General features: G+C 45.4%; 1 protein-coding gene across 2 annotated transcripts in view; it reads left to right on the top strand.

Moving 5' to 3' along the window:
* The window catches only part of LOC131268607 (armadillo segment polarity protein), a 40,301-nt gene that overhangs the window by 12,225 nt on the left and 2,858 nt on the right, over positions 1 to 25,218 (top strand). Inside the window, exons 1-5 of one of the 2 annotated variants that reach the window (XM_058270831.1) lie at positions 15,022 to 15,049; positions 19,287 to 20,917; positions 20,988 to 21,191; positions 21,945 to 22,217; positions 23,961 to 24,054. In XM_058270831.1, the coding sequence (XP_058126814.1) occupies positions 15,022 to 15,049; positions 19,287 to 20,917; positions 20,988 to 21,191; positions 21,945 to 22,217; positions 23,961 to 24,054 (2,230 nt within the window). Of the gene's footprint in view, positions 1 to 15,021; positions 15,050 to 19,286; positions 20,918 to 20,987; positions 21,192 to 21,944; positions 22,218 to 23,960; positions 24,055 to 25,218 lie in introns of those variants that run through there. The other variant, XM_058270830.1, reaches the window with a different exon arrangement.

The raw sequence follows: 25,218 nt of genomic DNA, 5'->3' as shown, positions 1-25,218 counted from the left end.
GACGAGACTCCCCCGTCGGCGCGCGAGTGAAACTAGATTGACCTATCCTGGGCGCTGCCTGGAACTTACGGCCGAAAGCCAACGTGTGCGAAAGAGAGAAAGTTTGGCATGCAAACGAAAGGAAGAAAGTAGCGCACGACTGCCTGAACGAGATGGCAGAGAAAGTCCTTGCGGACGCGAGCGAGTGAGAAGCGCTTGGCTCGAGCGTACGGAAGAATGGGACGGGCGCATGCTGCTGCCCGGGGAAATTTTCGGGAAATCGGAAAAACTCTCCGGGGTACCGTTGACCATCCGGAGTTCGACGTTGTTGCGTGTCATTCGTCTATCTGCCAACGCCGGTTGCGGGTGCGTGTCCCTAGTTCGGTCCTCTCGCTGGATCTAGTAAAGTTCAGATAGGGTAGTCGACCAGACAGCGAGCTAGAAATTCGGAATCCATCCCGTGCGGATAGGTTTCTCGTTCGTGCAGAGATTGCAGAAGTGGACACCGAATACTAGAGCGACCCCCTATCGGATAATCCCAAAAAAGTAAAGTGAAGAGTGAACTTAGGACCTCCATTTCCGGTGGCAGTGAGGTTCGAGTCTGTGCGTGCCCGTGGGTGTGTGTGATGTGAGTGTGTTTTTGTGTGTGTCACCAGGTGCTTTTTGTTTAATTTATCGTGCTTTTAGGTTAGGCTGGAAAACGTTTTCCAACCCTTTCGGTGTACTCCATCTTAATTTAAAGATCCAAAGCACACTCCGGCACAGGGATATGTTTTTAACTGACGTCCTCTTTTCTAGTTGGTTACAAACACCTTCTCCGGTAGATATTTTGGGCGGACACCACCACCTCCAGTGAACGCTTGCAAACGGTAATTCTAGTGGGCAAAAGCAGACAGATAATGTCGCACGGCAGCAGCCACTTCCGCTGTTAGAACGCAAAACCGGAAGCTGCCCCGAACAGTTGTGTGCTGCGGAATTAGCCTCTGCCGGATTTTAGCGCCTGGTACTGCTCGCTTGTAGGTATGCAGCACACGTTCTCCCTACTGCTTGTCGGTCGCTGTTTTCTCGTTGCCTGTGCTTAAGTGTTTCTTGATGTGGTTTTTTTTTTAAATTTCTTTTTTGTTTTGCTACAAATCTTTGGAACCTACTCCCGATCTAGACTTCTCATAGGCTGTTACTGGGAGTTATCAATTTTAACATGCTCTAAAATCAATTTAAACGTCGATTGCTAGTCTTGAACTCAGTTATTTATTTAAAACATGAAATTTATGTTTGTTAAATGCCCTTCGAAGTCAAAAGAAACAAACGAGATATTCTCTTTATTTCAACCACATGAAAAACAATCCTGTTAGAGTGAAAAGGGTTACCGAACACTGAAGGAATTTGATTTGCATATTTCGTTTGGCAAAAGAAACGCTTTTAAAAGAACAATCTTTGCGACGTTTAAGGACGTTGCGTGGTTCGATGTTACTATAATTTTCTGTTAGCATTACTTCGTAGCTTTTATATTTCCTCAAATTTATATTGTTCAAATAATTTTCTACTCCTATTTTCACACAACGACAGTTTCATTTAAACTTTCACTAGCAATCCTGCGCATTTTATCAATCTTTCCGTTCAAACATCCAATCGGCTTTTTGGCAAATGAGGTTGAAGGAGTAAAGAAAAGGAGAAAACACTTTCTCGTCCAAAGGCATCCTCGTGTCCTGGCACGCGCGCGCGCGCGCACACACGTTTTATTACCACCGTACACGTGTGTGTATTTGTGTTTGTGTGCGTCTTTTGGATGGGAGTCTATTTCTGGCTCCACCGGTGATTGGTTGGAGCGCTAGGGCGACATTGCATGCGCCATATCGCACCGGCAGCATAATGCGCAACATCCAGCTTCTCTCCCTCCCTCCCCCTTGTGACGTCCCCCCTCCACACGCTCCCACGACTTTTTTCGAATTTGTTTGGGGCGTAGATTATCGTCACGAGGGGTTTTTTTTTTTATACCGCGTTCGGCTTCTTGGTTTTTCTTTTCGCTGCGTATCGTTTTCTTCCCTTGTCGAAGCGAAAGCATGGTCCTCTCCTTCTTTGCACAGATTCCAAGATGGACGTTTTATCGCTGCAAATAACGAGGTTCTAGTTTGCGAAAAGCAAATGCAATCATCACCTGTGGAAGTACTTTTTATGCCCGCAGATTATTAAAATCCCGAAACCTGTCTTTGCTCTCTTCGAACCGTCCCTGGGAGTTCTGGATTAAAAGAAAACAAACAACTCGAAAGCAACACTGATATAAATGTAAATGAGAACAAATAAAATCAGAATGGGAAAAATCGGGCAGCGAAGAGGGATGTTGTGTGCATGTTTGTGTTTCTTTTTATGGCGATATTTTTTTTACGACGCGCGCGCACGCATCCTCTCCGTGCTGCACTCCACTTCCGTCGGGCTTGCTGCATTAGGAAGAGAATGATGGTGGAGGAGAAGGGTGGGGGGGGGGGGAAAGGCAAGTGAGAGATGACGTTTACGACGTCGCAGATTGCGTTTATTGGCGCGAGTTGTGGCAAGTGGGACAAAAAATACTGGGCGGCCAGTCCCAAAGGATGACAAAAGGGACCACAGGAAGGGAAGGGAGGCGGAAGGGGGAGGAGGGCGACTTTTGATCCTGGTCGAGCAAAGGCCCCCCCACCCCCATCCCCGCCCCTGTCTATCGCTCTTTCTCTGTTTCCCCCCCGGGGGCGGCCCTCCAACTCCAAACGGTCTGGGCTTTTTCTATAAATGCAAACGGCGTGTAGCCCAACTCGCTTAGTGAACGTTCGCCCGCTCGGTCGCGTGGTGTGTTGGCTGCTGCGCCCTTTTGCTGAAGACGAGTCCCTACCGTCCACCAGGACACACGGAGGAGGGGGAGGAGGGAACGGGTGGCCAGGGGCGTGTTGTGCTTTCGGCTCCTGGCGGACTTGCAGTCCAAGTTGGTAGAAGGCCGTTACGATCCTCGCCTACTAGACAGTACCGCGATAGAGACGCTTCCCAGAACTACTCTCAACCACCGGTGTCACATAGATCCTCGATTTGTCGTCGTCCCCCCGGTCGTGCGCGTTTAAATGTGGACATTGTTTTTTCTCCAAGAGCTCGTAGTGTTACAGTGTAAAAGTAAGCGTCTTCTGAGCCAGCAAGGAAGCACATCAAATCAACCACAGGACCCTCCAACAATCAACCGAACCGAAACACCGATCAACCGACACATCCTTCATCCTCAAAACTCAAATCGCACCTCGCGCGCGACCTCGAAAAGTTCGTCGTTTCGTCGTCTGCCAGCGCGTCGAAGTCCTTCCGTTCGCGTGTGGCGACCCAGACCAAAATTAGATACTCCCAGGAACCAAGAAAAGTGCGAGCGAGAGAGTGTTACGCGCCGGTCACGAAAACGAGGACATCCGGATGAGCTCCCCCCCCCCCGAAAAACGGAAGTGAAACCATGATAGCAGACGTTCTCGAGGGGTCGGAGGTAGGGTTGAGGAACAGTGACACATAGTACCGGGTGTGGTGGTTGCAGTGGTGGTAAGCGTTGCCTATCGTTGCGGTTCTTCGATGACAGCAGGGTTTAGTAACGGTCTATTTGAATTGTTAAGAGTTAAAAGTAACACCAGATCAAGTGTCGAGAGAAGCTAGAGGGAGGGGGAGGGTCAAGGGTGAGGACATTACCGCCAGGAGTGCGGGCAGACGGGCACCCACTGTCCACAGACCGTCCGCGCTGGATGCGATGGAGTTTCTGCAATATCTCGGAGAACGTAAGGAACCACCGCATTAAGGTGCCTTAGTCCAGGGTTAACAAATTACAAATATTTAGAATTAAATCCTATCGAAGCGAGTCCAGTACCCGATACAGGAGATTCAGTACCCACCGACCGAGGACATTTGTTTCGTTTCCCAATTTGATCTCATTAGTCTGTCTTTAAAGCCTGAGTTTCCTAGTATCTGATATCGCGAAGTTCTTCCATCTGTCAACCGACTAAAGTCTCGTCTTCCTAGAATCTAGCCAATTCAAAACCTTTCGGTTTGGACCGCAATAGCATATTCCTTACCGTTATATCAGTTTCCTGGTGAACTCTTATGGCCAGATAGTTCCTTTCCGAGGAACGAATCTAACCTTGATCCTAACGGAGGTGAGAATTTTCGTGGAATTTTGTCGAGCGGGATATTCGCCAACAGAATCACCTTCATGGTTCCTTGAAGAGATCTACGCTTAAGCGGAACTTTCAAAATAACATTACGCTATATGCTGAGGCGAGAATTCCAGACTTCCGTTGATCTCCGATCTCAACGCCTTAAAGTTGATCCTGATTAGCTCTTTTCGGTTAAGACACACATTTCACCGCTTGTTGTCACGAAACTTACATATCTCTTCTTAGGCGAAATGTCGCCTACAATAGCCAAATAAGTGTAGTGAGAGTATAGAAATTTGGTCTTTAAGATATGTAAAAATTCGAGCGACATAGGCAGGTCAAATGGTGTCCAAATTCTAAGACTAAAGTTGATTGAAAGTTTCCGAACCCGGTACCTAGCTATAATATTTAATACAAATTAACGTTAACTGTGTATCTTGGAAAGATAAACAAACTGTGCAGAATTGTAAATAAGCCTAGTTATTTCGTTTCTAAAGTTCATAACTATATTCATTTTCATTCATTCAAGTGAACTTCAATCGCAAAACAACAAACGAAACAATCATTTTAAAAAGGCTTTATACTGATGTTTCCTTTCAAAGCTGTCATTGGAGCAAAGTGGTTACACAAGTTTCATTGATGTGAAATACATTGCTAGCCTGGCTATGTTTAGTAAAAGTTTAGTTGGGCAACTACAATAATTTGTTTATTTTGCGATTAGACATACTAACTTAGCGTTCGGGATGAGTGAAATGAGCGTTTGACAGTTGGTGTTGCTGTTGTTTAAAAGTGCTTTAAAGACCTGACTTTGGTTGGTTGGTGGACACAATTTTAGTGCATGTCTATGTTAATTCGAGGACTTTCCTTCCTTCACTCTCTTTCTCATTTCTCTGAGGAGGATGTAGCTTATGTGTTATTCTGGTTCATGTTTCGTGCTCTCAGTTTCCCTTCTAACTTTCTTAGTTTGTCTGTCGAGTGGTTATCATAAACCTTATAAACTTTGCCTCGCTGCAGCGACTATTGTGTTTAGATCCGTGATCGCTTTAGCCCCGTCGTCAAGGTGTCCTTTTTGCGGAGTCCTCCATGTTTGTACATTTACTGCAATCGTGCGCCGATCGTAAAAAGATGTTTACTGTTTATAACAATGAGTTCGATGTGTACAACAACCGATCGGCGTATGTGGCGATCGCTTTGCCTCCCCCTCCATACCCCCTCTTTTCCCCTCAGATAAGCCTACCATCCAGTTTTTTTTTTCGATAACCCTTGTTGCTCCCGTTGTTTTTTTTGTCTGCGCCAATTATTTCTTTTCCGCACGCTGGCTTTCTTTTGAGATTGTTTGCAAATTGTGCTTGTTGTTGCAAACAATATACACATATAAAACAAGTCCGTAACGATGATGATTATTGTCGGCAGCTGTCGTTTATTGTATTTCAATAAACACAATTAAAATTCTACCAACACGAAGGGGAACACTAGGAAGCAAATAAAAATTACGTAAACTAAGAATAAGTTGATTGCTTTTGCTGATTTTTCGCAACTCGTGAAGCACGCAAACATTCTACTAAGCGCTTACGGACGCCAATGGTGGAGCAATAATAATTTTCCGGCTAATTTTATATTTACGTAACGGTATGGCAAAGTGATGATTTTATTCCTTTGGAGTTGCTTGCTCTATTACCGTCGTATTTTGCATAAAGTTTCCATTCAGAAATAGTAGTCCGCCTGTAAGTAAGCTGACGGTAGGCGACATTACATTTTTAACATTTAGTTGATGAACGGTGGTTGACTTCGTAAGAGTTACGCAAGGTTTTTGCTATCCCGTAACGTCGTAACGATGGTTTCCCGTCGCGATGAAAAGTTTACTTCACGCCGGCATGAGTTCGAATTGTATGTTAATAATTTATTTTTAAATGGTAACCTGCAGCCCTCTAGCAACAAACTCCAACAAGTAAAAACCAAACAAATGAACAAACGAAGTATTACTAAAGTCATAACGGAATTGCATATCAGACATCTCCCACTTCAAAAAAACGCCACAAGAAAATATAATCCAAAAATGTGATTCGAACAGACGCGTAATCATCAAAGATATGCCAATAAAGAGAACGGTAACGAACTCGTTCTGGCATTGCATTGGTTCGACACCGCTGCACGCCACTAAGCGAGTTTTTGGGGAGCAATTCGACTCCACTATATACCATAGTAGCCGTATCCTGCGTAGATCAAAGGGAAACGCACCCCAATTCCGTTGCCAACTCGGGTGGAAGTTCACCATAGCCATGGAAACTTGGAAGATGGAAATTTGAGCTTCGGGAAGTGGGGCCACTGCTGGGGAAAGGAAAATGTACGGATCAAAGTGTTTTGCATATAGCTCTTGGTGGAGGTCCTTTAATGTTTTTCCACTTTGTACGTTGTCAATATTATTTTCTCCTCTATCATGTTTAGTATAAGTTTGTGCATGATGATTTCAGTTGATCTAAAATTTACATTTCAATAACATTCACCACACAATTGCTAGCAAACCAGATAAATCGTAATGAACTATCTTGGTAAATTGTGTTTACCCATAATGAAAACATTTTACAATTTAGAACATGTCAAACACCGTACCGACTTTCATTTCCTGCCTTTTAAACCGCAAGTCTTGCTCGTTTTTTTCTCCAATTTAACACCCCATCATTTCCGAGTGAGTTGTTCATTTGAAAAGAAAACGGTGAGGAAAATATAGATTGGCACATTCAAATTACGGGTGGTTTGATTATGACATTTTCAGACCCGCAATTTTCCGACACAAAAAAGACTGCGACATATCTACCCGATCGGGGCAAACGGGCTAATTATGGCTTCGGCCGGGGGGTCTCTCGGGAAATGGAAAATTGGTGTGTCGGTGCGGGCACACTTTCCCGATGGGAAGTGATGCAGTTGCGAGGCGATAATTGATAGTACGCCCTGCCTTGCGAATTGCGCCGGCCGGGAGTCATTGTTTATGTATATGTTCGGGGAAAACTTGTGATCGTCCCACATTGGCGGCACCGTTCCGTGTAATGGCAGTTTGTTTCGCCGACCAAGCACACACCAGGCAGGCTGGAGGGAATGACGTTTTCCGTTTGAATTTTCTAGTAAAGCTTACATCGCCTCACGTTCATCCTTTTCAATGCAACTGGAACTTTCTCAGATGAAAGTATCGCTAATCAATTTAAACAGGGCTTTGACAGTCACAATTCGAATTTCACAATTTAAGGGAAGATGAGGCAATATACACCTCTTTAGAGAAACCCAATAATTCTCCATTCAATAAAATAATCCAAAATTTTCACAATTCGACTGCTTAATGTCGACAGATTTCTGGTTTCGTTAACGAAAAATACGATTACCCAACAGCACACCAACCAAACCTTTTGTTAGCAACGGTGTTTAAAGTTTATTTTTTAGCCTGTACGGCATTGACAAATGTTGGTCAAAATGGTCGGACTGGTGAACACAACCCAAAACAACAAGTAGAAGGCCTAAGGTTGCTTATCAAAGGCAACAGTTCGAAATAGCAAACATGTTTGACAATTTCGTGTTGTAGCATTAGAAAGACGTTCAACGAAACGTTCAAAATCAACGTTATAGATATCACTTCTGATAGAGTCAAGATTAGTTTTTTATAATGCAAATACACGATACGAAAACACAGTTGTTTATCATAAGCAAATCACCAAATTTGCGAGTCAAAACCGAACAAATAACCGATTCGATGAAATTTGCAACGTATCTGCAATGTGAGACATTAAAATCAATCATTACGAAGGCAGAGTGTTCGCAGCTCTGTGTTAATCCTTTTTGGTGGTGAATTATGCCTAATTGTTTATATTTTGTAAGCTAGTGCGTTTTGTCTCACATGATAAACTTTCGATTTTAGTCTATTATTTAAGATATAGCAATTTTTTGAATCAGTTTTTCTGTTCAATATTTAATTACATGACATTATCAAGTCAGATATGAATGTCTGCTTGGAATGTTAATACTTGCAATACTTTGCAATATGGTATAAACAGTTTACACGATTTCAGACTTATTGTTGTACTAGAGCTGTGAAAATAACACAGGCTGTATTAGACACGCTATTGGCATAATCCAGCTCAAATTTCAGTGCATCTTGCCCCACTTTACCCTACAAATTCAAGGGGATCTCTGAAGGGATCATACTGGACCGAACTGGATGGCTTGAATGCGACACACACCGTCCGAAAAAGGGTTTTTCTGCGATTGCTTTCGTCAGAAGCACCAGCAGTAATACGACTTGTATGTGCTATTTTCCAGCAGCGTATCACAACATGCTGCCATTTTCATCCTGCACCCAATGGGTTCGCTGGTCGTGTGTGTGTGTGTGTTTGGGGAAAAGCGAGCTCGAGCAATACTCTGCTCGTTATTCGTTTCGTCCCAAAATCAGCATCCGTCCCAGGTCGAATTGAATTGTCTTTAGAATTGTGAGCCGGAATGGTGGCGGGGAAAGGATGGCGGGTGGGAAAATGGCAAAAAAGCCCACGCCCGCTGCCTGCTGCTGCTGCTTTCCAGCGTTCCAACTTCAAAGAGAATCTCTAATCACGTCGATGAGACGAGGGTTGGTTCCTGCCTTTCCCGTCCCCCCCATCATGCAGACTCCTCCCCGCTATGTGCCTTATTTGTTCAGCCACTCTCTCCTCCGTACCTCCTCCACCTTCAGCTTTTCTCCCCACCCTAACCACCAAAGGACACGTCGTCGGAGATCCATTCCCTTTTTGCGCGGGAAAATGATGAAAAGAGCGACTGAATGCGAGCGACCATGGGATGGGTCCTTTTTCTTTCCAGGGAGGTGGGAGAAGGGCTTTGACTGTGCACTGCCCCCTGACTCGAACTCCCGAGATCTTCCATTTTCTTTTTTGTCAACTTTCTTTTTGAGAGAAATGAAAAACTTGTTGTAACAGCTTTACCTTCCTTTCGAGGCTTTGCTGATCGGTGCTTGGCGACACTGCTGTTGGCTGCTGTTAGAGATAAAAAGATTACCTAGATCTTCCGATTTGGTGTGTATATTTGTGTGTTTTTATTTTGTTCTTTCGTTTTTCATCTTCATCTGCAATCCTCTCCGGCGTCCGCTGAGTACTAGCTGTTCCCGGGGATTAAAATTGTCTCCGATTAACACGTTGACTACCACGCTGTTTTAGTACAGATTTTTAGTACAATATGTTTTGATAAAATTTAGTTAGAAAACATCTGAACCGATTGTTTTCGCCAACTAAGCCAAAACTAGACTTCCCAAAGGATGCATTTCAATCATTTTTATAGCCAACTTCTATATCACGTTGACTTCCAAGCGTTTTTAGCATACTTTTTAGTACAATATTCTTTCTAATAAAATTTGGTTAGAACATTTGTTAAACCAACGGTTTTCGAAAGCCAAATAAAGACTTAACTTCGCAAAGAAGTTGGTTTTATCTTACTATGGTTTTTATGTTGCATTTCCATTTATTTAACACTTTTTATCAAACACTTTTTAGAACTTATTGTTACTGTCACCCAGTTTTCGTTTTGTAGCGAAAAATGTTTCGAGTGATTATTTTTTATGATTTTATCACTTGATCTCCACTTGAAATGTTCTTCTCGAGGTTTCTTTGTCCTTGCGCAGAGCTTCCAATATCTTCGATGGACTCAATTGTTGCTCAATTTAATTTATTAATGTCGAATCCACCATGGTTTTGATAAAATTGAAATTAAGCCGATCATTTGACGTTTAGTACAAAGCACTTAAACGCTGCTAGGAGAGTGATGGCACACGGAATGAAATTAAAACATCTTCATTCCCATGTTTGCACACTCCTTTAGTGTTTACCTTTTTGGTTGTTCGCTTGGTTGATCTCTTCAGTTGTTCTTTTCATCTTTTCGTTGCCTGTTGTTTGTTGTCCTTCACCGCAGCATCCCGTCCGCCCATGCTGGACATCCCCTTTCCTGTTCCTCTCCAGAGGTCAGTTTAACGTTTCTTAATTAGTGAATGGATGTTGGTTATGCTACATAAAATGCACTCGAGTGTTCCTCGTTTTTTATCCCTTTTTTTTTTCTTTCAATGGTTAGGTTAGTTCGGTGGAATTCAAAGAAAATGGTTGCTTTGTTTTGTGTTTTGGAGGAAAAAGCCATGGCATTCAATCACCGGTGCTGCGGTTCAATTAAATGATGATGGATAGTTTTCCCCATTTTCACCGGGCATCGCCTCGTGACCAGCGGGTGGGACGGGGGCTCTTTTCACATTTGAAATAAACTTATCTTCGCCTCTGCGCTCGAGTTTCGGTGAACCATAAACTTGCTCTCTCTCCCTCTCTCTCTCTCTTTCTCTCTCCCCCCTTTCTGCCTCTTTTTCTTTCTTCACCGGCTGAAAAGCAGCACAATTTAAAACGTGTCCTTTTATCCTCTTACACGTGCTTGTGTGCGTGCGTGCGCCGGCGGTCGTACGGGCTCCGGGAAAAGCGGACTAACTTAACGAGAAAAGCCTGCTACCGGGGCGGGGCGGGGCGGAGGTGTTTTCCATCTTTCTGCCAACACGTTTCCTCACCCTTCCCCCGTCCCCTCCTCCCCCTACCAGCCACCGGCATTCGGCAATGCGAATCATTTTGAGCAACCGTGAAAGCAGTTCGAAGGCCGGGGGTGGTGGACCCGAGGCGAGGCGTTACGCTCTCCGTCCTGTACACCCTGTTGATAGGAAAAGTTGTCCCTTTGATCTTTTGCAATCCCGATCCTCCGCTCCGGTCGTGCTGCTCCTCCTTTCCCACCCTCACATCGCTGATGCTGATGAAGTGGAAAATCCGCCTCGTTGAAGCGGTAACCATGGGCGTCGACTGCTGCAGGGGAGGGGGGAGTGCAGTCGGTGGTAAAGCAAAATGGCAGCCGGCGGTGGCAGGCTCCAGCAGCCTTCGGCTTCAAAGCAGTAGTTGGTACGGAAAACTGTAGTGAAATGAAAATGTTAAGGACATCCAGCGTGGGAGGGAAAGCTAACGTGGGTGGTAAAACAAAGGAGCACGGCCAAAGGCATAAACTTAAAAATGCCATGGCTCGGTGTGAACAGATCCGTAGGTGTGAGCCTTTGCTTCCGCCTTCGCCTGCGCCACGATGCCGAGGATAATTACGTACACCAACAGCACGCCGGTGGAAATCGGCGAGCAGAAGGTCGGACTCAGAGCAACGGCCATGCCGTTTTTTTGTAGGCGAACCGGAAGGTCCACTTCGAGGTGATATTTTCCACTTGTCCTTGGCCTTTCGCAGGGTCTCGAAACGTCGTGTGCTCGTTGTGGAAAGCTGTTTTTGTGTCAGGTTTTATCCTTTTTCAAAAACGAAGCATCATTGTTTATACTCAAAGTTTTCAACTCCAGTTTTGTTGTTGACCTGAATGGAATTGTGAAGAATTGGGCTTCATCCTATTTCCAGCATAGTTTTGTTATTTATAACATTTCTGGTGGAGTTATAGAGCTCGAAAATTTAGCAAAACAGGATAGATATCAACGCATACATTTTTGTTTCGTAGCCATCTATAAATGTCTCAATTTTGATCCAATCCAAAACAATTGGTTTTTTAGCATGAAATAAAACATGAAGAATTTGCTTTGCATTAATATTTATTTGATAAGGAGCCTTTTAGAAACAACCAGAAACAGATTAAAGTGCGGGACTGATTGAAACTTGACAGGTTTACGGAATTACTTCGCCAATAGATAGGTTTTGTCTCTAATGCATCTGAGTTTGTCTCTAACTCGACTGCTTTTGTCTGTTGCCCAAAAGATTAAAATAAAAAGGGTGATTGTAGTTTTCCCAGTTATTTACGTTGGAAAATCAATAAACACAAATTAATATATGCTTTAACCCTTACTTGCGCCTATTACCATGATTTGTTTACCAATTTTAAGATTACATTTTTGTTTGCGCACAGATGCGTTGAAATCGGGGATATAAACTTATTTTCATAGGTGCTAAACGTCACTTTATTTTGTTTGTTCATAATCGCTGTCATATATTTTTCAAATTTTGGCCAGTACCAAACTTTTCATTTGTTAATAATTTTGTCTCATTTTCTGTGTGTAGGTATCTTTATAACATACATTTTAGTAGAAACAATAATATTCATTGTTACATTCTTTCTAAAAACAAAGAAATTTTTAGATAGGAACAACATTTAAATCATGAGACAAAATCAGATGAACACGAGACAAACGCTGATGTGTTAGAGACAAAAGTTGATGTGTTTGTACAATCTTGGATGGGTTAGAGCCAAATATAGATGGCGACGACTGTATTTTTGGCGCATAAAATGTAACACAAGTGCACGTTGTTTTCCATTAACGAATTCGAATGGAGCGACATTTTCGAGGTGTAATCGTAGATAATCCTTTTACCAGAGAACGCTTTGAAGAAAACTCAGCCATAGGAGCTGCACTACACTGCTTGGCCCGTGCTTAGTTTCGACGCAATTCGAAAGCCGAACTGCAATCAGAGTGAGGGGTGATTGATTTAAACCGCGTAGGAACGAGGGATCTTAGCGCTGTAGGGAAGAAGGACTCCGGTACAAAAAGGCCGAGGGCTTGTGAAGGAACAGGTTCCGGCTGCAGGGGGAAAAATATGTCACCGCCCCAGTGCTTAAAACTCACCACACCGGTTTTTCCACAAGCACCGGCAGGCGCCAAACAAACCTCACTACAACCCACAGGGACAAGAGGGCACACACACACGCTCGGTTTGTGTGCCGTAATTATGGCGTAATTGATATGTACGCTCATCGCCGCCCACCCGTTTCCTTTTGCGCCGTTTTTCCTTCCCGTTTTCCACCCCACGCGTGGAGTGGCACTGAACGCTTTTCCTTTGATGCGTTTGACGACTGTTTGGCAGGTATTGAGGGGAAGACGAAACAGTAAGGATAATTCCGTGCATTCGAACGACTTCTTACTCACTTTATCCCTTCCCTTCATCGAACTAACTACTCGTTGTACGATAGTTTAAAGATAAAAACTGAACATCGCTTAATAATTGTTCGCTTCACCCACACACACTTTCCTACTTACGTAGCTTACTTTCTCCAGAATTTTCGAGCGGAAGAAAAACTAAAGTTTCTGATGCAACAGATGTGGTTGGTTACTTTTTCATCGGTGGTTACGTATTCATGCCGATCATTTAGATTAATTACAAACCGGCCCGGGTCCATTTATTATGTCCGTAGCTTTTATTTTGAGCTTTAATTTTTTTGTTAAATCTCGATTATGCACTTTTTTGTCCCTGTTCTTATTGTTTGCCTTGAACAATTTTCAATGTTTTTCACAGTTTTCTGTTTTGTTTTTGTTTTGTTTCATGTTTTTTTTATCTCGTCTTCAATAATAAATGTTGTAATTTACGCAGGTGCTAAATTAAACAACAAGCTTTTTATACTTGTAGTTCGATACGATCGTTATAATCGCTTCTTGAGTGTTTTAATCCGTTAGTCAGTTTGCTTGACGAGTTTTATCATTCGTTTTCTAAACTCTACCCACAACTCCCGTGATTTATTCCGTTTTTCTTTGTTCGCTACCTTACTTTTAAATGTTTGAACAAAACCGGAGTGAAGGTAACAGAGCCTAATGCTTTTGAACGGTGTGCTGCATACACCAACTGGTCAAAGGTACTGATTAATACATTCAAGCGATCGCACGCCTTGCAGGTGTAATTATACGGTGTTAGTACCGCAACCCTTTATTATCAATGATGAAGAGCAAGGGCTTCCCTTCGAGTATGTTTCAATTGACGTTCAAAGGTCGTTTAAAAGTGTTGGTCGAGTTTAAAATGTGCGATTACAAAATGTTTCATTTCCTTTGCGAAAGGAATGTGAGAAGCGGTGTTCCTGTGACGTGGTATTTATTAAAACGTCTGGCTCGTTAGAGTAAAGTTTTACCAGCATATTTTTACTTCCAGTGTTCCGGCCTCCTCCCCCTCCTCGCCACCAGCTCCCGACCCGCTGTATCCGGTCGTTTTGGGGGATTGAAATTAGATTTATAAAGCAACGCAGACGCAAAACTGAAACCAGAAATAAAAACCAGGGGAAACAGATCCGCAGCGTGGGGAAAAAGGGGTGCAGAAGAGGTGGGTTGTGGGGTGGAGGAGATGCTCCGGGATACGGATGTGTATGCGGTGGCGTACATCCACGGTTTTCCCGGAACGGCAAAACCCTTTGATCTTTTCGCCTCGCCTTTATTCCGGGGGATTTATCCTTGTCCGGGTCTTGTTCTCCCCTCCCTCCGCGTCCCGCGTTTGTTCCCGTTACCCCTCCCCCTGCGTGTACAATTTTCCAGCGGCGCTAAAGGAGAGAGCGCTTTAATTTCTCCTCCGTCTCTGCGACGTCCTTGACGCGCAGGACGAACCCATCCCATCTCCCGTTGCTATTTCTTTTAAGCCACGACCGTCGCCGAAGCGCCGTCATCGCCATAATCGTTAGGGATGATGGAAAAACGAGCAAGCAAGGAGCAATACAAAAATAGGGAAAACTGAAAAGCCGGGGAAAAAAATCCCGCGGAACTTGGGCCCATCCGAGCACACGGTGGGCACGGGTTTTTATTTGTCTGTTTTTGATGCACACCCTCGACGGGAATCGTTTGATGTTGGTCGCGCTTGCCGTCAAGCGGCAGAAGCACGACGGATGATGGTGATGATGAGATGAAGTGATATGATGTCGACGGCGGGCAACGTGACGTGGCGCGTGTCGCGACGCGAGCCTGCTTTTTTTTTGTCCCCCCGCGTCGTTCCGCTGGTTCTCTGGTTTTGTTCTTTATGAGTTCTTTCCACTGTTCCACTGTCGTCGACTCTGCATCGGCCCGGAAACAGCATGTTTCCGAGCATGCGAGTGTAGCTGGGAGACTTAAAAACAATCCACTGGTGGATGAATTATTTGCCGAGCGCCAACAAACGCGATCTGTTTGCCCAAACGGCGAGCGAGCTCGATCGAATGTCGCTATAAAATTAATCAAAATAGAATTAAAGAAGCAGTCAATGTCTCTCACCTGGAGGTGTTTGATATTTTGTTTTCACAGGGGAACTTTGCGCGTACATTTTCTATCATTTCCAACTAAATATACAACAGAAATAATCCTATTGCCACCTGGACTTTTGAGTTCATTCGTAACAAAAATTCAAAAATAACATAGTTTAATTGTGTGAACCTAAGATAAAACAACGAGTTTAATAGTTGAAACAAAGAAACCAATGTTACAATTGATAAAAATTTCAGAAATACGCCAAATGTGTGTCAGATGTCATAATATTGTGGAGATTTCTTATAACACGAATCTGTCAAAAATGATTGCCTAACTTAGTAAATTCCAGAAACGGGGTTAATTCGGTTCATCAACCCATTTGGAATAGCTCATGCAGAAAATGACGACTTTAAGTTTTTTAAACATCAAAAATGTCAGAAATACCGGTGGCATAAACGTAGATACTTGCTTCTATCAATGAATGCCACTTGACAGCTAATTTAAAAAAAAAATACATAAGAATATCTTTAAAGCATACAAAAATAATAATGTTTATTGCTTTGGATGTTTTACAATGTTTTGCAAACCACAATTACTTTGTTTATTATTTGTTTTATTCCTTGTTGTTCGAGTTAGAGGCAAACTCAGATGAGTTAGAGACAACAGTCGATGAGCTATTTCAATACCAGTCGATGAGTTATTTCAAAATAAAGTGCGTTATAGACAACATCACCCGCTTTCGAAGCAAAGTTGAACATGAACTAGGCAACGAAACATATTTGAAAGCATAATATTTATTTAGAAATCATTAGAAACTCTTGTTACCCAAATTCCATGCTCCATTTTGATTAATAATTAAAAATATAAAATTTAATATTAGTTTAGATCTTGTCTTACATCTATGAGCCAAAACAAATGGTTACATCGAATTATCCCCATCTGTAAAATGTAGCTTTTCCGGTAAAAAGGAAACAGAACCGAATTCGCCAGCAAAAGAAAAAAGCGAAAGAGAAAAATCCCGCGATGGGTGCCAATAAATGGTAGCGTGACGGATTGATGACAATAATGATGCTGATCATCATGATGGCACTTCGCGCCGTCAACGGTCCATTTTCTTCACGTCATTAGTTTCGTCCTCTCAGCGTCGCGCTCGAACGCGGGGGGGAGGGAATGGCGGGATGAAGAGACAGAGAGTGCCCAACTCAAGACGTTGGAAGAAGCGCTCGAGAGGGGTAATTTCGTTTTTGGTGACTTTTTGTTGCTCTTCCAAACCGTCAAGATATCTTCGCTTCGCGTTTGAGCGTTGCTTCGGAAATTCGACCGGCGCTTCGGCAATTTCCCCCTCCCGGCCGTGTGATTTCCTTTGCCAGGACGCCTTTGCCATCAAAATCAATGCTGCGCGTACAAGAGGCCCTCCTCTTGAGAATGTTTTTGTTTGTTTCTTAATGCTTCTGATTCAAGAGATTGTTCTCCGCTATTCCGCCTCTCCGCAAGGCAAGACGAACTGTCCTGTCGTGGTCAAGAAAGTATAATTCGACCGGTGATTCCTTCCACTTCCCCTCCCTCAGCCGATGATTTGCAGGTGCAAACAAAGCATTACACCTAACATATACTCCGGAACGCGCCCGCCCCGAGGGCAATTTATCTCCTCCAGACGGAAGGAGCACCTTTTGCGGAATTAGTCGCAACAACCGGAAACTGCCAAAGAAAAGATTTATCCTCTCGAGAGGATCAAGAGCGTGTTAGCGTTACTTATCCCTGGCTAACGGGGCATGCCGGTTGAAGAATACCTTGCGTCACAGCGTCGTTTGTATTGACTTATTTCTCTTCCCTGTGTTTTTGTCTCATTTGATGTGTGTTTTTTTTTATGGCTATTGCCATTTCTTGGCCCCCCCAAATTGTTGCTATTGCTTTCCTTTGAAGTGCTTCCTCTCGAAGACGATAGCAAACACACACACACACACACGCACGCACAGGAAGATGCAGAGGAAAGATTAAGGAGACCGTTGTTTACCTTTGCCCCGAAGCAAACCAACCGCAACTTCCTAATCGGTTTTCTTTCCGCTCCTTTGGTTCGCTTCTTAAATACATAAGAAAATGGTCTAGGAAACTGAGAGGAGGAAAAAAAACCTAACCTCCCATCCCCACCCACACCCAGCTGGGCAGTCGGGAAGAAGGCAGCTGAGCTTCTTATGTTGATTCTTCTCGTTGATGTTGATGGTGGGAGGGAGGGAGAATCCTTGCAAGGCGTAGGTGGACCTTGATCCAGTTCAATTCCCCCAACTCCGGCTTCCCCGTGCCGCGCCGAAAGGAGGATAATTCGCGATTGCATTACCCGATTTAGGCGTTTACCATTTTCTTCATTTCCTTTGGCTACGATAATTTTCCACCATGCGTGCTTTTCTTTTTTCATGGTAACATTTAGGAGACGCCCTTCATGTTTATTTGCATGCAATTAAAAGATCTCTTTCAATTGTCCTCCATCTTTTTATCTTCTTTGCGATGTTTAAGTTAATTTATCAGCTTTTGAATTATATCTACGCGTCATATTGTACCATGTTTGTATGGGTTTAGCAACTTCCAGTGTTTAGTTTATATTGTACTCATATCTTACTGGGATTAAGTTTCTTACTCTTTATCATTCTTCGTTGTTTGATTAATTTTTGGAAACAGATTTCTGATATTAATTTCTGGTTTAATTTGATTACTTTCTCATGTGTTGGAATTGAATTGAAGCTAAAATAGTATAAACAAACATCATCTCTCGATACTACCTCGATGGCCTCATCGTTCTCTACTGCTAAAATGCAATCTTATAACACGTTGACAGACTAGCGTTTTTAGTACACTTTTTTAGTACATGTTTTTTTAAAGACCAAGCAAAGACTTAGCCTACTAAAGAATTTGTTTTTAATGTTACTATAGCGTTTTTTCGCATTTTTACATATTTATGGGGCAAAAACTGTTTAGAGCTAATGACAGCTGGCTATAAAAAATGATAACAATGGCAATGAATCATGTTTACGCGTTTTTATGGGTTTTAGTGACTTCCAATATTTAGTTTATAATGTACTCATATCTCACTGTGATGTCTTTTTCTAGAAACGATCCCTTACTTCACCATTCTTTGTTGCTTGATTACATTTTGGAAAAGATTGAAAGTTAGTACTCGATAGCTGTGGCTATCATCGACATTGGGCTTTGAGGTCATCTTTAGATACTGCGTCGAAGGTCTGAGCTTCGGTGGAGTGGGTTAGACTCCACTCGATCATCGTTCTCTACCGCGAATAGAATGCAATCTTTAAATTCCGAACATAAGTACCTGATTCCTAATATCTGAACACAATCCCGTATACTTAACATCGTTTCCAGCAAACCTAAATCACTCAGCTAAGTTCCGCAAAAAGCGAAGGAGAGATAGCTAATTCTTTTCCTCAATCAGAAAAAAAGGGGAGAAAAGCTGAGACACTTAACATTCGCATGCGTTTTGGGTACAACCAGCCGTATTCCCCAAATTCAGTGAACTTTTGTGTAGGCGACTCGGGTGAGGAAGTGTGTTGTTAGTCCCATCGGAAGCGGCAGTATGCCTCCGGTTGACAATAAGCACGGTCTGCTGCGGATGCTGTTGACGCGCGGCAAGCGAAAGCCGACGCCGGGCAGTGCTCCCGAGGGCGTCGGGAAGACCCCGCGACCGAAGGAACGGTCCGGCAGTAGTGGCTGGTGGTATATGTGGAAGCTTAAAGGTGACCCGACGAAACCAAGTACGAAGTTTTGGTCCATTCTGCAACTGTGTGCCGACTACTAATTAACCTGGGCTACTAACAGCCGTTCCACAAAATAAGTAGTTGTGGGAACCTAAGGCATTTGCTCGTTGGAACCTCCATGAGTTCTGGTACTGATAACGTCCCCTACTAACAGCTATCTTTTTTGAGTATTTGAGGACTACTGAAGAGGATACCAATCGCATTGCATTGGTTGTAGTTGTTGCAAACCGGTAGCGTTTCTATTTCTTGATTTGTGCATGTCGGATAGACCTTCCTGGTAGTAGCTCCAAAATTACTTACTTTGCCTATCTCACCGTCGAAATAGTAGTAATCGGGTAGATGTAGCGCCTGCTTGGAAACCAGAAGTTCCAGAAGTAACGCCCTGTCGGTTGCTCTCGTTTTCGCAGTGTCGCACAATCCGTATCAACCGTCGGACATGCCGATGCCGTCGGCCAAGGAGCAAACCCTGATGTGGCAGCAAAACTCCTACCTCGGTGACTCGGGCATCCACTCGGGTGCGGTGACGCAGGTGCCGTCGCTGAGCGGCAAGGACGACGACATGGAGGACGACCCGCTGATGTTCGACATGGACCAGGGCTTCTCGCAGAACTTCACCCAGGACCAGGTGGACGACATGAATCAGCAGCTGAGCCAGACGCGCTCGCAGCGCGTCCGGGCCGCCATGTTCCCGGAGACGCTGGAGGAGGGGATCGAGATCCCGTCGACGCAGTTCGACCCGCAGCAGCCGACCGCGGTCCAGCGGCTGGCCGAGCCGTCCCAGATGCTCAAGCACGCGGTGGTCAACCTGATTAACTACCAGGACGACGCGGACCTGGCGACGCGCGCCATCCCCGAGCTGATCAAGCTGCTGAACGACGAGGACCAGGTGGTGGTGTCGCAGGCCGCCATGATGGTGCACCAGCTGTCGAAGAAGGAGGCGTCCCGGCACGCGATCATGAACAGCCCGCAGATGGTGGCCGCGCTCGTGCGCGCCCTCTCCAACTCGAACGACCTCGAGACGACCAAGGGGGCGGTCGGCACGCTGCACAACTTGTCGCACCACCGGCAGGGTCTGCTGGCGATCTTCAAGTCGGGCGGCATCCCGGCGCTGGTGAAGCTGCTGTCGTCGCCGGTCGAGTCGGTGCTGTTCTACGCGATCACCACGCTGCACAACCTGCTGCTGCACCAGGACGGCAGCAAGATGGCGGTCCGGCTGGCGGGCGGGCTGCAGAAGATGGTCGCGCTGCTGCAGCGCAACAACGTCAAGTTTCTCGCTATCGTCACCGACTGCCTGCAGATCCTGGCGTACGGCAACCAGGAGAGCAAGCTGATCATCCTGGCGTCGACCGGGCCGAGCGAGCTGGTGCGCATCATGCGCTCCTACGACTACGAGAAGCTGCTGTGGACGACGTCGCGCGTGCTGAAGGTGCTGTCCGTCTGCTCCAGCAACAAGCCGGCCATCGTCGAGGCGGGCGGCATGCAGGCGCTCGCGATGCACCTCGGCAATCCGTCGCAGCGCCTGGTGCAGAACTGCCTCTGGACGCTGCGCAACCTCTCCGACGCGGCCACCAAGGTCGACGGGCTGGAGACGCTGCTGTCCGGGCTGGTTACCGTGCTCGGCTCGTCCGACGTCAACGTCGTGACGTGCGCCGCCGGCATCCTCTCCAACCTGACGTGCAACAACCAGCGCAACAAGGTGACCGTCTGCCAGGTCGGTGGCGTCGAGGCGCTCGTCGGCACGATCATCAACGCCGGCGACCGGGAGGAGATCACCGAGCCGGCCGTGTGCGCCCTGCGCCACCTGACCTCGCGCCACCCGGAGTCCGAGGCGGCCCAGAACGTCGTCCGCAACGGCTACGGCCTGCCGGTGATCGTGAAGCTGCTCAATCCGCCGTCGCGCTGGCCGCTCATCAAGGCCGTCATCGGCCTGATCCGCAATCTGGCCCTGTGCCCGGCCAACGCGGCCCCACTGCGCGAGCACGGCGCCATCCATCTGCTCGTGCGGCTGCTGTTCAAGGCATTCCAGGACACGCAACGGGTACAGTGCAAACGACACTTGCTTTCGATTACCATACTGACACTCTGTTCTCTCTCTCTCACTCACGCAGCAACGCGCATCAGTTGCCACGAACGGCTCGCAGCCGCCGGGTGCGTACGCCGACGGAGTACGCATGGAGGAGATCGTCGAGGGTACGGTCGGTGCGCTGCACATTCTCGCCAAGGAAGAGTACAACCGGCAAGTGATCCGCTCGCAGAACGTCATCCCGATCTTTGTGCAGCTGCTGTTCTACAACGACATCGAAAACATTCAGGTGCGTGTCGCGTCAAATTAGAGTCGTGTAGCTCCGATTCCTCCATCGTGAATGAATCTGTCAAACAAAAGCAATCGGAATCTTTAGGGATCCAAGAATCTTTCAACCGTGACGAACATTTTGACAAGCCGCGTTTCCTGTACAAACATATACCACTTTTAACCCGCATACATTTGTAAACAAGGCGTGTATGTTTCTCTACCGGAAAAGTGATTTGTCAATGCGTTCGCGCGAACAAGTATCGTGTCGGAGTCTCTAAAGGTTCATGAATCGTTGGAGATACGCTATTCATTCATTAAAGAATCACCTTGATGAATCTCGTCGAAAGGTTCATAAAGCCCAACTCTAGTTGAAATCCTTCGAACCGAGGGAACCCAAGCAGACAAAGGGAAAGGACATCCACAGCTGGCCGTGGAAGGAATTGCCGTATGCTTTTTCCTTTGCGTGTGTACGAAACAGGGACACACGATCTGTGCACGATGGGAGATGGAGAACACGCGATTCTGCGCAAATGCGAATGCCAGAAAGGATGTTTGCCATTTTTGTCATGACTCCCTCACACAGTCACGCAGACTAGCACGCGGCTACCGGCCAATCGGCATACTCTTGAGGCGTGGTTTTAAACGCCCTGCGAAAAAGGGATACTATCGCTGTATCCTTGTCTCGATAACCCGGTCCCCATTCGTGCGAAACGCTTGAAGCTGATTAGTTCCAACCAACGTCTAACGTTTTCTTGCTTTGTTCGTTTTGCAGCGTGTCGCCGCCGGTGTGCTGTGCGAGCTGGCCGTCGACAAGGAGGTGGCGGAGATGATTGAGGCCGAGGGTGCCACCGCACCGCTGACCGAGCTGCTCAACTCGGCCAACGAGGGCGTCGCCACGTACGCCGCCGCCGTCCTCTTCAAGATGAGCGAGGACAAATCGATGGACTACAAGAAGCGCTTCTCCAGCGAACTGACCACCCTGCCCGTGTTCCGGGACGACAGCATGTGGAACAATGGCGAGCTCGGCATCGGTCCGGACCTGCAGGTCAGTCTAAGCGCACCCGCACGTCTTTCCTAAGGTCGATCGGACACTGTGTGGTTGCAACAGGCGCGGACGAATAGGGCACACCATTCCCCAACTCACTCACAACAACTCTGCACCCCGTCCTCGACGATCGAAGGACCCTGCCGTTACCCTTTTGCGAATGTGTTTTTCCTTTCTTTTGCATATCGCTCGATTGTGTACCATCTACTGCTCTCATTACTACTCTGCGTGCCCGGACACTTCATTTTCCACCGTAAACGAGCTTCCCTCCGTTACTTTGTTGTTAGTTTATAGGCGCATCGTTTTTTTGATCGTTGTTAGCGCTCTAATTATTTAGTGTTAACATTTCCTAACCCTACACGTTACAAACACGTCGCCCCAACAATGTACCGATGTGTTTCTTTTTTGTTTTCCTGGCACGTAACACCAACACCACAACTCTTGCAAATGGCACAATGGGTGAATGGTTGAATGGGAGATATCGAAGGTAACGAAACACGAGTCGAAATCTAAACACTAACTCGTTTCGAATGTGATCAACCAAACCCTAAATTAAAATCGCGCCCCATGATTCATAGTTTTTACTTTCCTGATCACATTTAGTTTATTTTGCCTATTTTCTATCAAAACAAAAACATTTCGCGAAAACCCAACACACAACCCCAGCACGATTTGGAACGGAAAAAAGCAAAGAAAAACTAAAGCAAATGTGGCAAATTCAGTTCGAGTTGGCTTTCGAAAGACGTACACATAAATATAGGCCGTTTAATTTTCCCATTGTTTGCGAACTGTTATTCTCTCTGTTCCTTTCGAAAGCCAACTGGAGCTACCGCAAAATAACCAAACCAAACCCATTTCACAACAGTGCGATGTACATTCGTGCCAAGTTGTGGCAGAAAACAGTTTTAATTTCATCAATATCCGTTCTCTTTCTCTCTCTTTTTCTCTTCCTGGTTTACTTCACCACCTTCATCTGTCGTACGCTTCGTTTGTACGTCGTTAAAATATTGGTTTCTATTGATCAATTTCTCATCTTTTCTCACCAAATCAACTATTCTCTTTGTTTTCCTCCCCATCATAACCTCGTTGCTCCATTCCGGTGTCATTCACTTTCTTCGCCATGTTATAATTTATTCATATTTTTAATTTTCCTTTTACCTCTTTATTTTTATTTCATGTATTTGATCCCGGCTGATGCAATTTTTCGTTTGCGTTTGATTTTTACACCGCTCCCATTACTTCACCCCATCGGCACCAAAATCGAACATGAAAAATTGAAACAAACCCCAATGATCGGCAACCCACACACACACACACCGGCGCATCGGAAACCTGTCGGGCGGATTGTGGAAAAAACGAAACCAAAATCACTGGAAAAATTGGAATACGAAATGCGGCTACGGCGCAATTGGTTGAACATTGGACCCTCACCCTGCACCATCGATACACACTGCATCGCATCGCAATTGGCCACAACAACAACCAAACAACCAACACCAACTACCGACATCACTCCCTTCCCATTGTCCCATTGGAAACATATGCGAAAACCAAATCAAACTAAAATACATCAACGGATGTATTTCGTCCCGAATCCTGGGGACGCTCCGGGGTATGTATGTACGTTTTGGGCTTGCTGTGTTGGTTTGTAATTTCCCGCGCCACGGCACACATCCGTCGCACCCGCCATGAACACACGCCACACACCCACACGCGTTGCCCGGTTGATTGGCACACACACAGGACATTCTGTCCCCCGAGCAAGCCTACGAGGGTCTCTACGGACAGGGGCCCGCGAGCGTGCACAGCTCGCACGGAGGTCGTGCATTCCAGCAAGGTACGTATTCCGGACCTAGAACCTAGCTAAGAGCGGCAGCAAAACCGGCACCAAACCAATGTCTAGTGTGTACATTATGCACGGTCCTATAGATTAAGATGTATACTGATAGGGTAAATTCCAGATTCACCACGATTCCGTCTCTGTTTGTTTGGTTCGTGTTGTTTCTCACTGTCCATCGACTCGTCCGGATGTTGGCGGAATGTAATTGAATGTAGCAAATTATCGATTCGAACTGTAAGAAAATGTCTATCCTTTGGTAACCATTTTCGACAACATAGCTCTTAGATTATCTCTACCAAGGCGTCCACGATATCTCAACACATTTCGATGTTTTCCCTTGGGTTACAAGTGTACTCTTTTACCCTTTGCATGCCTCTTTCCATTTTCAATCTTAACCTTTCATGTTAGAATATTCCCACGTCGCGAAGGGTTTTAATCTCAAACCACAGGTTGTGATATATCCGGATAACACTCTTTGGATAGTATTTGTATATCCGTCTCCTTCGCTTCCGTTTCACGCTTCTATCTCTTCTGCTCTCTCTCTCTCTATTTATTCCAGCTAAACCAGCCTAACATATATCATCACTAAAAACCGTTGAAAAGTAACCAGCCAACTCATCACAGATCTCACGATTAAAAACGTAACCGTTAACAACCTATTAATCCGTATCGATTTTTTTCCTTCCCCGTCGTTTGTCCTGTTGGGAATGTGTTTTTTTTTCTCTTTGGTTTTCCCCAAAACCCTTTCCCCTTTCCCTTTCGAACCCAAACCACTTCCCTTTAGTTTGTAAAGTTACGCAACGAAAAACCCGGTAGTAGATATACGACAGGTCATAAGTAGTTACGGTGGCGGGGGTGTATCTTTGAACCTACCCCTACATTCAGCCTCTCCCCCCACCCTCTGTGCGGTGAACGGCGAGCAAATCGATCGTACACACGCGTAGCAAAATAAACGGTATCGAACGGGGGGGGTCAAAGTATTTCTTTTCTTGCGTTTAGTATACTTAAAAATGAATCGTAGTAACACAAAATCTAGCTATCGAGCGTGTTAGGGATTGGTGGGGTGGAGGCGACAGTCGAACGTTTGGATATTTTTTAAAAACCGCCAAGTCTCCCGTGGTAACCTTAGCAAAGAACGCCGCAGCGCGATTGAAGGAAGAA

Source organism: Anopheles coustani, chromosome X (genome assembly GCF_943734705.1).
Source record: "Anopheles coustani chromosome X, idAnoCousDA_361_x.2, whole genome shotgun sequence".
NCBI classification, from domain to species: Eukaryota; Metazoa; Arthropoda; class Insecta; order Diptera; family Culicidae; genus Anopheles; species Anopheles coustani.
This window is presented reverse-complemented; position numbering and strand designations above follow the sequence as displayed.